At 42.5% G+C, this 19,553-nt stretch overlaps 1 protein-coding gene and 1 pseudogene across 4 annotated transcripts in view; one reads left to right on the forward strand and one right to left on the reverse strand.

The window, feature by feature from the left end:
• Window positions 1-19,553, forward strand: part of STIM1 (stromal interaction molecule 1) — a 189,102-nt gene that overhangs the window by 133,975 nt on the left and 35,574 nt on the right. For all 4 annotated transcript variants that reach the window (XM_036904196.2, XM_036904197.2, XM_036904199.2 and 1 more), the window contains exons 4-5: window positions 5,765-5,876; window positions 9,179-9,294. In XM_036904196.2, the coding sequence (XP_036760091.1) occupies window positions 5,765-5,876; window positions 9,179-9,294 (228 nt within the window). The remainder of the gene's footprint in view (window positions 1-5,764; window positions 5,877-9,178; window positions 9,295-19,553) is intronic.
• LOC130684874 (Y-box-binding protein 1-like) lies at window positions 10,340-11,645 on the reverse strand (annotated as a pseudogene).

A 19,553-nucleotide genomic window follows, 5' to 3' on the forward strand; every position in this document is an offset into this window, starting at 1 on the left:
GTTTTTGATTGTCATGAAGGACAGCATGCCCCTGGCATCTCGTGGGTAAATGCCAGAGATATTGTGGGACACCCTGCAATGCACAGGATAAGCCCCAACGACAAAGAATCATTCTGCCTCAAATGTCTGGTGCAGGGACTGACAAACCCTGGTCTAGCATGACTCCTGCCTGTCTCCATTGCATTGTAGGGTGTAGGTAGAGGAGTCCCCACATGCCGGTGGACTATGCTCAGGCTTGTATCAAGCATCCTCCCAGTAGACAGAAGGCTCTTGTAACACTGCTAGCCTCAGGCCTTTCTTAGCAACAAAAAAGTAGCCTTCTTTCCACTCCCCGCACCATGCAGAAAGGCCCCTTTGTGCTAGCTGAGGCCGAATTCCCTCGGCAGCAGTGGCAAGAGTGTGTTGTTTCTGCATTTTACAGGCTAGTACTTGTCTGCCTGCCCAGAGCTATTTGCCATTCTACTATACCCCTCATTACCTGACGTTCTAGACCATAATCAATGGTCACATTCACAACGTGCCTGGATATATATTCAAATTCAGGAATAAAAAAACCGATATACCTTAACACTTCTTTAGCCCCAGCTCTGTCATCCCTGCTCTCCCAAATCTGAGGATTTGAGCCTATCTCTTGGAAATTAATTTATTTTTTCACTCCAGTGTATTCTAATATGGGAATTAGAAATTTAACCAAGCTCAGCACCCTTCACCTAAGCCTCTAGGATCTTTTCTTCTAGGATGTAGTCCAAGTGTATCAGCTCTGCCTTGTTTCCTCCCCAGCACCTTTCCCTTCTTACCTCCTGTGCCTCTGCAGATAGTTTAATTTACTCCACAGTCTCTCAGCTTCACAACTTTCCTCCTGAGCTCCTGTAGCTTCTTGGGGACATTGAGAGCGTGGAGCATTTTTTTTTTTTTTGGTATCATTAATATACAATCACATGAGCAACATTATGGTTACTAGACTCCCCCCATTATCAAGTCCCCACCACATACCCCATTACAGTCACTGTCCATCAGCATAGTAAGATGGTATAGAGTCACTACTTGTCCTCTCTGTGCTATACTGTCTTACCCGTGCCCCCCCCACTTCAAGTTATGTATGCTAATCATAATGCCCCTTATTCCCCTTCTCCCTCCTGTCCCACCCACACTCCCCAGTCCCTTTCCCTTTGGTAACTGTTAGTCCACTCTTGGGTTCTGTGAGTCTGCTGCTGTTTTGTTCCTTCAGTTTTTGCTTTGTTCTTATGCTCCACAGATGAGTGAAATGATTTGGTACCTGTCTTTCTCCTCCTGGCTTATTTCACTGAGCATAATACCCTCTAGCTCCATCCATGTTGTTGCAAATGGTAGGATTTGTTTTCTTCTTATGGCTGAATAGTATTACATTGCGTATATGTACCACATCTTCTTTATTCATTCATCTATTGATGGACACTTGGGTTGCTTCCATTTCTTGGCTATTGTAAATAGTGTTGTGATAAACATAGAGGTGCATATGTCTGTTTGAATCTGAGATCCTGTATTCTTAGGGTAAATTCCAAGGAGTGGAATTCCTGGGTCAAATGGTATTTCTATTTTTAGTTTTTTGAGGAACCTCCAAACTGCTTTCCATTCCACAGCAGTTGCACCAATTTACAGTTCCACCAACAGTGTAGGAGAGTTCCCATTGATCTGCATCCTCACCAGCATTTGTTATTTCTTGTCTTTTGGATAGTGGCCATCCTAACTGGTGTGAGTTGATATCTCATTGTGGTTTTAATTTACATTTCCCTGATAATTAGTGACAAGGAGCATCTTTGCATGTGTCTGTTGGCCATCTGAATTTCTTCTTTGCAGAAGTGTCTATTCAGATCCTCCATTTTTTAATTGGTTATTTGCTTTTTGGTTGTTGAGGCATGTGAGTTCTTTATATATTTTGGATGTTAACCCATTGTCAGATATGTCATTTACAAATATATCCTCCCATACTGTACAATGCTCTTTTGTTCTGTTGATGGTGTCCTTTGCTGTACAGAAACTTTATAGCATGATGTAATCCCATTTTTGATTTTGTTTCCCTTGCCCGAGGAGATGTGCTCAGGAAAAAGTTGCTCATGTTTATATTCAAGAGAGTTTTGCCTATGTTTTCTTTTCTTCTAAGAGTTTTATGGTTTCATGACTTACATTCATGTCTTTGATCCATTTTGAGTTTACTTTTGTGTACGGGGATAGGCAATAATCCAGTTTCATTCTCTTGCATGTAGCTGTCCAGTTTTGCAAACACCAGCTGTTGAAGAGGCTGTCATTTCCTCATTGTATATCCATGGCTCCTTTATCATATATTAACTGACCATATATGCTTGGGTTTATATCTGGGCTCTCTAGTCTGTTCCATTAGTCTATGGGTCTGTTCTTGTACGAGTACCAAGTTGTCTTGATTGCTGTGGCTTTGTAGTAGAGCTTGAAGTCCGGGAGCATAATCCCCAAGGCCTTATTCTTCCATCTCAGGATTGCTTTGGCTATTCAGGGTCTTTTGTGGTTCCGTATGAATTTTAGAATGATTTTCTCTAGTTCGTTGAAGAATGCTGTTGGTATTTTGATAGGAATTGCATTGAATCTGTAGATTGCTTTAGGCAGGATGGCCATTTTGACAATATTAATTCTTCCTATCCATGAGCGTAGGATGTGTTTCCATTTATTGGGGCCTTCTTTAATTTCTCTCATGAGTGTCTTGTGGTTTTCAGCATATATGTCTTTCACTTACTTGGTTAGGTTTATTCCTAGGTATTTTATTCTTTTTGATGCAATTGTGAATGGAACTGTTTTCCTGATTTCTTTTTCTGCTAGTTCATTGTTAGTGTATAGGAATGCAACAGATTTCTGTGTATTAATTTTGTATCCTGCAACTTTGCTGTATTCAGATACTAGATCTCGTAGTTTTGGAGTGGAGTCTTTAGGGTATTTTATGTACAGTATCATGTCATTTGCAAACAGGGACAGTTTAACTTCTTCCTTGCCAATTGGGATGCCTTTTATTTCTTTGTGCTGTCTGATTGCCTTGGCTAGGACCTCCAAAACTATGTTGAGTAAAAGTGGGGAGAGGGGGCATCCTTATCTTGTTCCTGATCTTAAAGGAAAAGCTTTCAGCTTCTCTCTGTTAAGTATAATGTTGGGTGTGGGTTTGTCATATATGGCCTTTATTATGTTGAGGTACTTGCCCTCTATACCCATTTCGTTGAGAGTTTTTATCATGAATGGATGTTGAATTTTGTCGAGTGCTTTTTCAGCATCTATGGAGATGATCATGTGGTTTTTGTCTTTCTTTTTGTTGATGTGGTAGATGATGTTGATGGATTTTTGAATGTTGTACCATCCTTGCATCCCTGGAATAAATCCTACTTGATCATGATGGATGATCTCTTTGATGTATTTTTGAATTTGGTTTTCTAATATTTTGTTGAGTATTTTTGCATCTATGTTCATCAGGGATATTGGTCTGTAATTTTCTTTTTTTGTGGTGTCTTTGCCTGGCTTTGTTTTATAGTGATGCTGGCCTCATAGAATGAATTTGGGAGTATTCCCTCCTCTTCCACTTTTTGGAAAACTTTAAGGAGGATGGGTATTAGGTCTTCTCTAAATATTTAACAACATTCAGCAGTGATACCATCTGGTCCAGGGATTTTGTTCTTAGGTAGTTTTTTGATTACCAATTTAATTTCCTTGCTGGTAATTGGTCTATTCTGATTTTCTGTTTCTTCCTGGGTGCTTGGAGCATTTTTGCCTTCAACTTTGTTTCATTGAGGATGTCTTTCTGAGTGTATTGCTTTGCATCATGTTCTGGGCTCCACTGTACGGAAAGTAGGAGAAAGAGGGACAAGAACTGTCCTTCCACTTCCTCTAGCTTATGTGAAAATGACAGAAATAATCTAAGATCTGAGGTGTGCCTACCAAGAAATGCCAATTTTTGACATTTCAGAAGTTAACATCCACATGAGTTGTGTATTTGTCTTTGAAGATTGTTGCTTGAAGGCCTACAGTCAGAACACTTCTGGAATTCCTCATTTAGTGTAGTTTTCTTGGAGTAAATTCATTTTGATGCTACTGTATATGAAGCTGTATTTTAGAGACAATGGGAGGAGCAAAAATGAATAGGGCATGTTTGATGTCTTTGGTGTTTCCTTACTGTTAAAGGGAAATTAGACAGCGTTATGATGAAAGATAGTTTTGGGGAAAGATATGAGTCTTAAGAGAGGAGGGTGGTAAATCCCACCATTTCATTCTGCTTCACAACTTTTTGGCTGCTTGCTCTCACAGCAACAGTTTTCAAACTTGAGGAATGTACAAATTCCTTTTAAGGGAAATAATTTATCTTAGAACTACAATTCTGACTTAAATTGTTTTAATTATGTTATTTAAATGTGTATAAACATAAAATGAGGTTTTAATTGCTGTATAAAATTTGTGTCCAAATATAAACAAAAAAAGATTTACACATTAAATAAAAGCAAACTTCAGATCCAATAAGATGATACCCTTTTGCTCAAACTCCATCACTCCCAGGCTCTTTAAGTTCAGCATGCCTGTATTACTGCCATCTGATGACTCAGTCCTCCCACCATTATTTTCTATTCAAGCTACTATGAAACATTGACTTATATAATACATCATGATGTCATTTGACTTCCACTTGGCTTGAATATATTCCTTGCATATTAAGTCCACTTCTACTATATCCTTTGTGGTTGACTCTTGACAAAATACAGAGATAAGTTTATCTATGTGTCTAAATACCACACAAATATTAAAATTATTTTAAAATGATTATTTTTATGATTGTCCATTTAATAAATTACAACCTTATAATATTGGAGAATGATTAGCTATGCTAGTCCCCGTATGGTGGTGATGTGATTTGCCATGTTGTGAATGATCACTCAGTAATTGTTCTAGTTAGAATAGGCTCCTGTTATGATAGAAAATCTTTTCATTCTGATATAAGCAAAAGGGGAAATTTACTTGTTTGCCCCAAAGTGAGCCAGCTATGAAAGGACTGACTACAGGTATGATCTGATGCAGGGCTTAAGTGGTATCATCAGGATCCATCTTTTAGCTCAGATTTACCTCTGTATGAAGGCTTCCAGCAGCATCAGGGAGGAGAAAAATATCTCCTTTATATCTATCATCTATCTATCTATCTATCTATCTATCTATCTATCTATCTATCATCTATCATCTATCTATCTATCTATCATCTATCTATCTATAGCAAGCAGGGGGCAGGGGGCATGTTGGCTTATAGCAAAGGGTATGGAGCCAGAGTCCCAATATTTGCTTTACTAATTCCTAGCTGGGTAACTTTTGGAAAGTTTTTAAACTTTTCTGTGCCTCAGTTTCTTCATGTGTAAAATAGAGATAAAATGGGATATATCCTTTACATGTTAGATGTAAAGATTAGTGAGTTACTCTATATGAGATGCTTAGAATAGTACCTGTCATATAATAAGTGCTATGTAAATGATGATTTCTATTGGTATTATTATTGTTATTATTTCATTATTATTATCTGGGATTATTTCATCCCAGATACCAGTATAGTAGAACAAGTTCATCTCCTGTAGGTCAAACAAAAAGTACTGTAAGTACTCCTTTCACACTTAGGGTTTTTTGGGAGAGAGATGTTGAGCACATAAGCATGTGGTAAGTGTTAAGGTCAGTGTGACTGTGACAGTAAGTGCAGAAGGTGCTTGCATTCTGGAGTCATGGCTTTGCTTGTCTCTTCCCACAGTATACAACTGGACCGTGGATGAGGTGGTGCAGTGGCTGATCACATATGTGGAGCTGCCTCAGTATGAGGAGACCTTCAGGAAGCTGCAGCTCAGTGGCCATGCCATGCCGAGGTCAGGAGGAGATTGGGTTCTCTCACGTGGAGGTGAAGGGAATAGCTGGGGCTGCCTTTGCATTGCTCTAGCCAGTTAAGTGAGGTTCCACCCTTTTTAAGAAAGAATCTCCTCTTCTCACATCTACTGTGCACCTGCTATAAGCATGGCCACTTTGAATCCATTCTCTTACTTAGTATTTCTGTCAATCCTGTGAATAGTACTTACAGCTGCCATTTACTGAGTGCTTAGTACATGCCAAGCACTCTACTCAACACTTTATAAACACTATCTCATTTAATTCTTACATCAATCCTGTAAGGTATGTATTATTGTATATAGATGATAAAACTGACTAACTTACCCAAGGTCACATAGCTAATTAGAGGCAAAGCTGTGATTTGAACTTAGATTGTGGTAGGCTAAAGCCTGTGGTGTTTCTCTCTTCTTTTGTTCCCCAAGCAGTGCCTCTTTTATTGCCTAGGAGCCCCAGCACTCTTTCAGCCTCCCCTGAATTACCATTTAATCTATTCTAAATAAATGGTACAGAGGTGGCGGCTGACTACCATTGGCCTCAGCCTCCTCCCTGGAATGACTCCTCCAATAGCTCTTATATTCTAACTCTGCCCCCTTTATAGGCCCAATATGCTAGGGCTTGGCATGGGAATGGGGAGGGTTTGGAGTACTGCTTGGACATCTTTTTATGTCAAACTAGTACCTAATTCATTCAGTTATTAATCCATTTACTTATTCATTCAACAAATATTTACTGGGTACCTGCTCTGTGCAAAGCACTTTTGCTGGGTGCTGGAGATAAAGATGACAACAACCTGCCCTTGCCCTCAAAGGGCTTACTGTCTGATAAGTGCTGTATGTACAATCTTTAATGTTATTATGTAGGTGCATCTGGTTATGAGCTCCAGCAAAGGGGACAGGGGAAGGGGAAGCTATTGGAATGCCCACACATTGCAGTCTTCAGCCATGGAGCTACCAGGCACTGCTGTTCAGACCCAGCCGGGCTGGCTGCTCCCTCCTCTGCTGCCTGCAGTCTCCTCTTCACAGCTTCTCCCTGCTCTGGCCAGAGTAATAATCTTACTGTTTGTACATCCTTTTATAGAGTTTTATAGAGTGCCTTCCTACCTATTATTTCAGTTGATTCTCACAATCTGGGAGGAAGGAATAACCGCCCCAGCTTTAGGGTGAGCAAACTGAATTTCAAATACTTTATAATTTTTCTAAGCTGGCAAGTGGCAGAACTGGGATTTGAACCCAGGTCTGCCTGGTTCTGAGTGCCATGCTTTTTTCACTGAATTTTCCTTTTGCCCCATGTATCTGAATATTTCCTGGAAATATTCAGTTGAGTTTTATTTAGCAAAACTTTACTAAGCACCTGCCATGTGCCATAACTCTCTCCTGGACCCTGAGGACAAAGAGATGTACTAGATCTCATATCTGCCTTGAGGAACTCATGTTTAATGGAAGAGACAGACAATTAAATAGATGGTTGACTGTGGAGCTCCAGGATTTAGGTTTCTTTCTCATTACTCATGGAAATAGCAGAATTGCTTTGTGGATTACTGGACCATTCCATCTTTAAGAATGGCTATGGCTTGGACTGAAACTGTAAAACGTGGGATAAGAAGTCAGTTCTCAGATCATGGGCTCACTTAGCCCTCCTGTGACTAGGGTTAGATCCAAGAGCAGACCAGCCAGGCTGGGCATAGAAGTAGAGGAAGACAAACTCTGGCACCTTAGTGAGGGCAGACAGCATGGAGTGCATTGGGTGTGGGATAGAGTGGGGATAGTCTAGGCCCATCACTAGGCTGCATGGTTTAGTGGGGAGAATCTAGGAGATTTGAATTCATTTCCTGCCTTTGCCACTTACTTGTTAAGTGACTTTGGGCAAGTTATTCAACTCTAAGTTTGTTTTCTTATTGTAAAATAGAGCTAATGTAAAGTGGAACTAGGTTCTTAAAGTCCTAAGGATTAAATGAGGTACTGTATGTAAAGTGTCAGGACAGTACAAGATACATGGTAGTTGTTTAGTAAATGTTAGCTCCTTCCTCATTTCTCTTATTGCTTAGAAACAGATTGCATTCCAGTTCATAGGTTTTTTTGACAAATAGACTGTAGAAAAGATGACTCTTATTTTATGATCAGTTGGATGAAGGCCAGTACATTTATGGTGGAAGTGCTCTATAGAGGAACCCCAAGAGACTCCCAGGCTTGCAGGAAACATCTCATTTTATATGGCTTTACACAGGAGGAAACTGAGGCCCTAGGGGAGAGATCAAGCATGTCTTATGACCAGACAAGTGAGTCACTGGAATAGAGCTGGGACCAGAAGCCGGATCTCATGAAACCACCTCACCAACAGCGTCTCACTGCCTGTCTTGTACATGGGCTTGATTGCTTCACAGAGCTAGAGAAGGAAGTAACTCCTCCTGCATGCCCGGGCAGGAGTATAAATCATACATTGTGATGTCAGAAGCCTCTTTTCTACCTAGGAAAATAATATTCATCAGAAAAGAGCACCAATCTTACTGAGTAATACAATAGTAAATGCTCACTTGTGGGACCCAGACCAGTGGCTTTTCAACCTTTCATATCTTTTAACCCTTTCCTCCTATGTCCACTCTGTTGCAGCAGAAGAAAAACAAAGTCCAGTTTTTCCTAGGTCATTTTCTTGCTTACAGGCCCTCACTTGTTAGAATTATCATTAACAGTATGGTTGAAGGTCATAAAAATTACAGTAATTTGACTGGGAGTAAGTTACAGTGACTCAAATACAAGATAGTAAGACTAATGTAATATTTGTCATCAGCAGGTTTATATTTAATGATAGTGGGTTAGGAGTAGGATAGTTCAGAGTTCCCCAGAATCACTGAGTCATGTAGAATGCCGTTTTGACCTGTGCTGGACAGGAGAATGCATTTACAAATGTGTGAGGAGATATATATAATAAATTTACCTATCTATTATCCACAGATATATATTGGATAATCCCTGGGAGTAGAAGCACAACAGAAACTTTACAGTTGGGTGTGGGAATGATCATAGATGGATAATCCTTAGCGAGTATGATGCTCAGGAGATTGTGGACATGGGGAGAAGGGTGAACAAATGCCTCGTAAATGTTATGTGTCCCTGCTTACTCTCTGTTGAGATCCACTGGTATAGACTCTGTGTTCCAGAATACAGAGGGGAGCAGTCACCGAGAGCTAGGAGTCATGGAAGTATTCCTGGAGGAGGTGGGGAATCCTACCAGGATCCTTCCTGGCTTTGCTGGCAGGGAACTGACCGCGTATTCTTTGCCTCAACAGGCTTGCTGTAACCAACACCACCATGACAGGGACTGTGTTGAAGATGACAGACCGGAGCCATCGGCAGAAGCTGCAGCTGAAGGCCCTGGACACAGTGCTCTTTGGGCCTCCTCTCTGTGAGTCTTGTGGAAAGAAGGGCTGCTGATGTGTTGGGGTGTCTGGGCTGAGGTCCTGGGTCGTCTAGGCATGCCTGCAAGGCAGTACCTCTGCTCCTCTGCTTTTTTCCCCACTGGTGTTGAGATATGTAAGGGTCCTACATTTTAGTCCAACCAGATGTCAATATCCATTCATTAAATACATTAAGAAAATGTCTTCTTTTTGCCTGTGCTGCACTAGACCCTGTGGGAAGATCTAGATGAATCACATTCTGCTCCAAAGGAATAAAATTAATGTTCTAGAGAGGTACACAATGATTCTGAGGTCCAGAGAAAGGGTAGAGAAGGCATTCTATAAGAGGTGGCATGTGCCCTCTTCCTTAAAGGTTAGGTAGTGCTTTATTCCATGCAGGTGGCAGGAAAAGGCATTCTAGGTGGAGGAAACAACCAGAGCAAAAACACAAAGGCTAAAATATGAAAGGTATGCTTAAGGATAACAAGTAACCCACAAGGGTCTGAATGCCATTTAACTGTTCCCTGCTCTCACTGTGGATATGCATGCAGTGTATGAACTGATTGCTGACATCTTGTGTCCTTGGGCAAGCAAAGACAAAGTGAGCTTTCACTGAAGCAACAGAGACACGCCCAGGCCTAAGGAAGGGTGTGTGGTCTCTTTAGCCAGGGGTTAGTTGAGAGGATTAGGTGGTTTAGCTCCTGAATATCTGCAAGGTGGGAATGGCCAACCTTGCCATCCTTTTTTTTATTCTAAGTAAACTAGGGGAACAAAAGTAGTATTTCTTAGAAAATTAGCTTTGACCAAATGGACTCTTTGGGCCCACTCCCAGCATTTTGGGAGCTGTTGGCATCAGTTGAGGATACCAGCAACAGAATGCTATAGAGCCAAGAACCAGTCCAGAGAAGCATCTGGCACCTTGGGTCAGAGGCTGTATAATTTCCCCGTCTGTGCCTTTGGCTTGACAAGTGCCCAAGGGGATGCCTCAAGAAGTGGGTGGGTCTGTCCTTTGTTTATTTATGTATTGACAATTATTTAAGACCTTTATTAACAGGTGCTTGCCGTTTGTTGACTTTTTTGAAAAACTCAAGTCATAAACTTTAATTACAAATTAAAAATGAGGTTCTTAAAAATCTCAACCAGATATGAAACAATTAAAAAGCCTTTAAGGGTGTATTGAGAAAAACAGGGCTTTAAAAAAAAAAAACCACATTTGCCATTACCAAAAAGAGACATCTTTAGGTAAAAATAATAAAAACCCCATGCTGCATAGGTAATGCAGATAGTTCTGGTTTTCTGACCAATGGGCAAAAAGCAAACACTTAAGGTCTTCAGCTCCAATTTTTTGTTCATTTCTTATTGCTGTAATTTCATACTCATTTCTTCTTGTTGGATGACTAAACGGATGATGGTAGATATGGTAAACTGGCATGGACTCATCCTCTTCCTGCTCAGCCTGGGAGTGGCTGAATTCTCACGTGGTATTGGTTGCTTTTTCTCTTTGCTGTCTTGTGGTTTTAGGGTTCTCTGGGCATCTGTGTTGTTCATTGAAGTTGCGGTGGTACCGACGTTGAGGTGGCTGCTAACCCTGGGTCTCATCTCCTTGATTGTCCTTATTCTCTTCATTGCCATCCTCTTTAGGCTTTTTGTGGCAAGGAGGACCCCTGTGGAATCATGGTCTGTAACCCCGATGCATAATCTGTCTCACTGCCCTGCTTTGTTTTCCACCCTGGTTGTCAGCACCCTCCATCACTTCTCCCTGCAAAGGAGGGTTGGATACTGCGGTCGACACCCATAGGGTCTCTGCTTGTAGTAAGGTGGGAACTGTGGCCTGCAGCAGGGTGGGCGCTGTTGGGCCTGGCCTTCTAATGCACTCTCCAATCCCTCATTCTTTCCCCCACTCTCACTATTTTGGTAACTCTGTTGGTAATTGCGTGGAGGACCCCTGAGACAGAGATAGCGGCTGTAAGGGTTACGGTCTGCTGCATGTTTGCCGCCTTGCACTGGAGCTCCCCCAGGGCCTTAGTATTAGCTGCCTTTGCACCTGTTTCTCCTCCAGCCCCACAGTCTCTCCTTCTACACTGAGAAGGTGCTTCCTGGGCTTACTCTTTCTTGGCAGTCTGGTGTACATCTTCCTTTGGGTCATTCCAGCTGATGAAACCATATCCATTTCTTACACTGAACCATTTTATTGTTCCCAGAACCTTTGTTGAGGTGGCCTGCAGGCAAGCCCTCCCCCAGTGTGAGGTCGCCCAAGCGCTACTCCCTCCCTGCACTGCAGTGTCTGGCTTGGTGTTGGCAGTGCTGAGGGCAGGGTTGGGGTGGTGGGTGGCTGCTGAGTCTCAGCCTAGCTGCTCATGGTTGTGGTGATGGTGAGTGGGGCTGGCTGCTGCAGCTGTTGCTCCTCTCCATGTGTGATGGTAACTAGGCCAGAGACGGTGGTGGACTGCTCTGAGTTCTCTGGGGGCCCGTTCTGCGCTCCCGCTACAGATAGAACTCAGTCTGTCCTTTATTTTTGAGAGGTTTTAGGTTCACATTAAAACTGAGTAGCAAGTACAGGGATTTCCCATAAACCCCCTGTCCCCATACATGCATAGCCTCCCCCACTGTTGACATCCCCCACCAGAGTGGCACATTTGTAATAATTGGTGAACCTACATTGACCCATCATTATTGCCCAGAGTCCATAGTTTACATTGAGGTTGACTCTTGATGTTGTGCAATCTATGGGTTTGGACAAATGTATAATGACATGCATATATCACCATTATAGTACCATAAACAATAGTTTCACTCCCCTAAAGATGGTCCACCTATTTATCCCTCCCTCCCCAAACTCCTGGCAACAATTAATCTTTCTTTTCCTTCCCCATAGTTTTGCTTTTCCAGAAGGTATATATCTTTTGAAAGTATGAAACAGAGAAACATGGGAGAAGATGGTTCCCACCTCTTCCTTTGCTTCCTTTTTTTTTGCCCTAGGATACAGTTTTGCTTGCCATTCATTTATACATTTTGAATAAATGACACAATGAATGCCTCTATTCTTTATGTGAGGCCCACCTCTGCACTGAGCAATGGCCTTTCATTCATTTACTAACATTTTTTGAGCACCTACTGTGTACCAGTATAAATGACAGGGTCCCTGCTCTCAAGAAGTTCCATTTAAATGGAGATAGGCATGTCAACAAATAGAGTAAATGGTCAGCAAATACAATATAATAACTATCATGCAAGTCTTCCCAGAACTCAGTTGGGAGCACAAAGGGGGAAGGAGTTTTCTGTTGGAATCTAAGAAGTATTATGGTGAAGATAATTCTTGAGTTCAGTCTTGAAGGATAGGAAGTGGCCTTAATAAACTCTTTCCATTAACAGGTTACACCCCTCTCTTTGTATGCAGCAGCAAGGATACTTACACCAGAAGAATCAAACCCAGCAGTAAAAGCTAGGCTACTTTTGCAAAGGCTCTCCTCCACCCCTGTCCCCAGGAAGGGAAGGCCTTCAGTGGCCTTCCTTAGTCTTCTGAGATATAGACTGATACGTGTTCTGTACCAAAATAGCTGAAAGGGTACATTAGAAACTGCAGGTTAAAGTAGGCAAGGATTCTATCTGGAAAGATCAGCTGGGGCTGGAGAGCATGGGAACTAGAATCCTGGGTACATCCTACTGGGTCCAGGAGTTCAGGGCCAGCAAGAGGGGCCTAAGTAAAGCAGGTTAGACTGATAACAGGGCAAGGGTATTTCTTCCTAGGCTTATTTCATATAGCCTGTAGGTTGCATGTGACTTAACCTAAGGGAGGTCAGAGGTCAGCAGAAAACTGTTTCTGAGATAGGCAGAACAGAGGTACTAAGAGCTAAGAAGACACTTCACACCCACTAGAATAGCTACAACAAAAACAAAAAATAGATAAAAAGCAAGTGTTGGCAAAGGTGTAGAGAAATTATAAACCTTGTACATTTCTAGTGATAATATAAAATGGTTCAGCCACTATGGAAAACAAAAATGGTCTTTCTTCAAAAAGTTAAAACATAGAGTTACCATATAATCAAGCAATTCCACACCTCAGAATATACCCAGAGAAATGAAAACAGGTACTCAAGTACACTTATGCATGTTCATAGCAGTACTATTCTCAATAGTCAAAAGGTGGAAACAACCCAAATGTCCATCAATGGACAAATAGATAAATAAGTTATGTATAAGTACAATGGAATATTATTCAGCTATAAAAAGGAATGAGGTTCTGATGCATGCTACAACATGGAAACGTACCTAGAAAACGTAATGCTAAGTGATAGAGAACAGACATAACAAATCACATATTGTAGATTCCATTTATATGAAATATCCAGAATAGATGACCCTACTGAGACAGAATACAGATTCGTCATTGGCAGGGGCTGGAGGGAAGAGAAAATGCGAAGTGACTGCTAATGGAAATTGGGATTTCTTTTTGGGGTAATGATAGTGTTCTAAAATTAATTGTGCTGATAGTTGCACAACCTTGTGAATATGCTAAAACCACTGAATTGTACATTTTAAAAGAATGAATTTTAGGGTATGTGAATACCTTGATTTTTTTTAATGCCTGGATTCCCATTTAGAGAACCTACAAAGTTTAAAAAAGCACCTTGGTCTCTTTTCAAAGTTGTCACTCACCACGTGACCTTGTGTAGGTCACTTTTCAGTGTGTTTTCTGATTTGTATTATGAAACATTTGAGCTAGAGAATCCTTACGATTCTTTTCAGCTGCAACATTCTATGAATTTTGGAAGAAACCCTTCGGTTGATAAGGATCCTATGTAAAAGACAGGAACTCTGTTCCTTCACACTACTGTTCGTATCCTGAACTTTTAGGAATTCTGAGCTTGGCCTTTGTCTTATCAAGTGACCTTTGTCAATTCAGTTTCTCTACCTAGATTTAGGTTTCCTCATCTGTAAAATGGGCTTGGTCATTAAGGCTCTTACTGGCTCTTTCATTCAAGGACTCTGAGAGGAGCTGAGTATACTCCTGGAGCTCCGATTTTGAATCCAGCAACTTCCTGATGGCAAATATTGTTTTTAAAGCTAATGCTTATTAAAGAAAAACTTTGAAAATTGCCAGCTGGAATCTGAGGAAAATAATAGGAAGCTCTTTGCCAGGAGACTTTTGTGAGGGTGGAGCATTGCCTGGTGGGTACCTGTAAAAGATCCCTTGATTTGATGTCCCTTTAGGCTCTGTTTTCCCATCTGCACATGGACTGAAATCCCTAGATCAGTGCTATTCCCTGTCAAACACCCACCAAGGGCCTAGAGTGGTGGCCTGTGCTGGCTCTGTGTTCTCTACCTTGGGTGAGTTCTTAAGGCTGTTGTTCTTAGGCCTCACCATCAGGCATATGGTAGATACACGTCTCAGGGAACCTGGACCAGCTGCAGCCATGGCTACATTGCCCAGCCTTAATGAAAACTCTGCCATTGATCTGAGGCTTGAGAAATCTCAAATCAGAGGTTTTCCAGGAGGGTCTGCTGAGTGAAAAGGAAGAGGGTCAGATTTGTTTAGCACAGGGCCACTTCAGAGTCCATTTTCTGATGGTAGAAGACATCTCCCTCTTCCCCACGTGGCCACAGAATGGTACATGGCCCTTTACAGTCTTTTCTACCTGCAGAGTTGGCTCTAGGCTCTCAGGTCCATCTGGGGCTCTAACTGTGCCAGGTATTAGGTGTGCTTAGAGACACAAAGGCCCCAAAGCAGTGTTAGTATTCAGTCTGAGGCCTGAGCTGATGTCTCGCTATGGCAGCATTCATTGAGAGTGCTTTTTCTTCTCTGCAGAGAATTTCTCGGAGAAATTGAGACTCAGGAGATGAAGTGAGTTTTTAGAGGTCATTCAGCTTTTAAAGAGGCAGAGCCATGACTCAAACCCAGGTCTTTAAATTACATTTCAGTGCTCTTTTCTGCTATATTATCCCCCAGCCCTCTACTTCTGTTAGGAGAAACCAGATGTAGTACAAAGAGTTCCAGCTGTCACATAGGCAAACTGGCTCTATCACTCAGTAGGTCTGTGACCTTGGGCACATTCCTAAGGTTCTCTATGTCCCAGTTTCCACCAAGTAAATGGTAGCTACTGTTTTTATTGTTTGTGTACTGTGGTTAGGCCTGGGCTAGGGGCTAGTGTGTCCTTTGCGCTCTTGGCAGGAGTATTGGGAAGGGTGCAGAGTAATGGTTGGGGGGCTAGCGGGAGTTGTGGGGAGGAAAAGAACAGACACCTGTCTTCCTTCTTCAGTGACTCTGAAGTTAGGGAAAGTCCTGGTAGGCAAGAGGGACTGCCTCTCTGGTCTCTCTCAGCTCTCTCCTTACCGTCTTTCTCCTTTCTGTTATGTTTCACTCACCCATCAAGCTTCTCCTTGATGCCTTTCTAGCCTCTTCCTAGGTAGGCTCAACCCTTTTCTCTTACTCTCCTGTGGAAATCCGCAGCCCTTTGTACCTGCTTTCTTTGTTAACAGTCTCTTTTCCTCTCTGTAACCCCTGAAATTGGGAACTCCTAGAGGGTAGAAACAGCTTTGTTCATTTGCCATCAGGACCCAGCCCAGCAATGAGTGCATGCCAGAAGATGTATGCTAAAAGTTATGCAGAATGAGGCTGCGCCTTTCCAGAGCTACAGGACTGAGGAAGCTACAAATCAGACACACCTGTGGAGTGTCTGTGGCTAGGTGAGGCAGCTAAGGCACTTCGGGGCTATAACCAGAGGGGAGGAGGGCCCAGGAGTAGCTCTTACAGGTTAAACAGACACCTCAGTACAGAAGACTGTGTAAGTGATAGAAGAAATTCCTAGTACATATTTTGACAATAAGGGATGGATATCTTTATCTTCCAGGGGCAGTGTATTGTGGGCAATAGGGAGGGTGGAGAGAATAGACCGGGAGAGGGAATTCCAGAAAGTGATAATGATTGGAGGCTCACTTGCTCAATGCTAGGGAGTACCCTGAAAATTCTCACCATTACTCCTGACTGTGTTAACATGTCAGCATCTCATTTGTTTACACCCCCTCACTTGCCTCAGGCCTGATTGTGTTAACAGGTGACCTCATTTTTGCTAAATCTGTTTGCAGCACTCTGGCTGGGAATTCTGCCACCCTCTGACTCCCCAGGTCCTAGCCAGCTTCCCCAGGTTAGCTCTGCTCACTTAGTCATCCGCATCTGCTCCCATGAAACCTCCATGGTCTCTTTGCCCTGCCTGTGTTCACTGGTATGAGGTGGGTTCTGAGAGCTGAGCCTGTGCAGGTCCTGTGCAGGACAGCCATACTCTTCTTGTTCCTAGGAGCTGGTATATGCCTTCCACATGCACTTTATGTTGTACCCACCTTTCCTGCTAAAACCTCCCTTCTCTTTTTCTTTTCTTTCCATGTTTGCTGAGTACCTGCTCTCGTCAGGCTCTCTGCTAAATATGGGGCTTCAGAGATAAATAAATCTTGTTCCCTGGCCCTGAGGAACTCACAGACCACTAGGTGACTGACATGAAAGCTGAAAAACACACAATGCAGTCCCCAAGATAGCAAAAGATAACTGATGTTTACCTGTCCAAAGAAGTGTGTTGATCAGGGAACCTAGTTCAGAGGAGGATTGGAAGGCTCTGTGTGGATTGTGGTGGGGTGGGAAGGTGGTAGGAATTGAAGAATGGGAATGGAGTTATGATGGGGAAGAAGTACATATTAGTAAGACATAGATTGGACTCTTAATTTTCCTATTTTCTGCCTTTCTTGGACACAATGGTTTATAGATTCTGTATTGAACATGGTTCTACAGAGAAACAAAACCAATTAGATATGTATATAGATATATGTATGAGATTAATTATAAGAATTGACTCATGTGGTTATGGAGGCCAAGAAGTCCATGATACGCCATCTGCAGCTGGAGAACCAAGAAGGCCAGTGGCATAATTCAGTCCAAGTTTGAAGGCCTGAAGTCCAAGGCAGTAAGTCCAAGTCCAAAGGGCAGAAAATCCAAAGGTCGAATGTGTACATCCTGGGCTGAGTGCTGATGTGACAGGAGTGCTCAGCTTCAAACTAGGAGAGCAGACTTTGCCCTTCCTCTGCCCTTTGGCTCTTGTCAGGCTTTCAGCGGCCAGATGATGACTGGGTGATGCCCACTTGCATTAGTGAAGATGGTCTTCTTTACTTACTCTACCGATTCGAAGACATACCTGAAATAATATTTTACCAGCTGTCTGGACATCCTTAGCCCAGTCAAGTTGATGCATAAAATTAACTATCATAGATTCCCTTAGGCCTGGGGTTCAGCCCAGGGTTACACTGAAAGGACCTGACAATTCTTACGTCTACTTCTCTAGTTCCTACCTCTTCCTCAAGCTCTACATCCACATTCTTAATTACCTATTGGACATGTTCGTCTGAATATTTCCAAAATACCTCAAAGCATTTTTGTGTACAAATATGCACTTAATTTCTTCAATAATTCTGTGGTAACACATTTTATAGTTGAGGAAGCTGAGATCCAAATGGGGGAAGTGAATTTCATAACACATTGAGCAGAGGTAAGCATAGAACCCAGACTTCTTTGATGGCACAAGACTTTCTCTACATGAGGTCTTATGTTTTAACAAATATTTATTGAGTGCTGTGTGTGCGCTGGTTGGGGCTGTGCTGGGCACTGAAATACAGAACATACAATGCTGATCAGTAGGGGCTACAAAGTAAATTAGTGAGATTAAACTCATTTTCTTTTCACCAAGCTTGGCAGGTGGAATATACTTGACAGGCAGTATATTTGAGCTTAAGCTATGTATTTGACAAGGCAGAAGGATATGGGATGGATGCTTGCATAGTTAAGTGGAGTCAAAAGTTGAAGAGATGCAGAGGGTACTGATCAGTGGAGCAGTATTACCTGAGAAGAAGGTGTGACTGTTAGGTTCTGTCCTTGGCCTGGTCATTAAGTATTTTTATTCATGACTTGGATGAGAATATGAAGCTGGAAAAAAATAATAGAATCTTGTTCCCAATCAATCTGGACACAGTAGGATAAGGTACTGGATAGAATGGACAGGTGCCCATCTGTACGCCCACTTCAAGAGCTTTGAAGTATTGGAGTTGGGGGGGGTGCTGGTTGGAGTCTTGTTTGACCAAGACTATCTTTGATTTTTGGTAGGAATGTAAAGGGAATGTTGGAGTTGAGAAATCCTGGGAAGCCAACATTAAAAGTCATTACCAAATGGGAGACAAAGAGTACCCCAGCCTCTGGTAGAGGCTGTGTAGGAGGCAGATGTGTTTCAGAAAGAAAGGAGCTCACTGTGCTGCAGGGATAACTTTTCTTGGGACTGAAAGACAGGAGCGTGAAGAATGTTTATGGCTGGAAGTGTAGGCCTGCCTGGAGGCTAGAGGATGCCACGAGAGGACACTCAGTTTTCTCTTTCAGAGTCTGGCATAAACGTGTAAAGAACATGGCTACCACCCCTCTCCTTCCTTGGGTGGAAACAGAATGTACTAGTCTGTCTTTGATCCCACACCATCCCCAGGTCCTGCTGCTCAGCCTTTCAGTCACTGAGAGGGACCTCAGCCTCATGCAGTTTCCAGCTATATGTGTCTTTTCCTGCTCTCTAGACCTTGCTTCAACTTGGTGTCTCTCTTGGGCCTTTTGGATTTCTGTCAGCCCCTTGTCTTTCACTTTAGAGGTCAGTCCTGCCTCCCCCTCCCAAACCTGACGGTAACCTGCTGTGTATAGATCTTTCTCTCTTTTCTTCCTTCCCTAACTCCCCCATCTGAGGTTCCTTTCATCCCACAGCTGCTCTATCCTAAGTTGAGTATAACCCAGGCAGGGGCTACAGTAGCCACCTACTTCTCTTTGTGGTGTCTCTTTCAGGTCTCCTGGCTATGGCCCAGTGCCCAGATCTTGTATACTAGGAACAATGTCGAGCTCCAGGAGTGCCTCTCTTCTGGTTGGCTCAGTTCTTAGGATGTGACCTTTGCTCATAACTTTCAGTGTTGTGTCTTGTTTAGCTTTTCAGTTTTGCTCTAGAGACAGCATTATCTTGAATACCAGTTGGTGGCTGGGGCCTTGGCACTTCACCACATTGCTTCCAGGCATTCTCTGGAGGTAGAACTGACCCTCTATTCCTGGCACATGCAATGTCTCATATATACCCATCTCTTGTTGCTACTCCTGTTCTATCTGGTCTCTGGATTGAGCCAGAGCCTAGAAATGCTCTCCATAGATGAGACTTGAAGGCCTTTACCTGATTTTGGTTTGCACCTTGTACCTAGAATAGCCTAGTAGGCC

Source organism: Manis pentadactyla, chromosome 9 (genome assembly GCF_030020395.1).
Source record: "Manis pentadactyla isolate mManPen7 chromosome 9, mManPen7.hap1, whole genome shotgun sequence".
Classification (NCBI taxonomy): Eukaryota; Metazoa; Chordata; class Mammalia; order Pholidota; family Manidae; genus Manis; species Manis pentadactyla.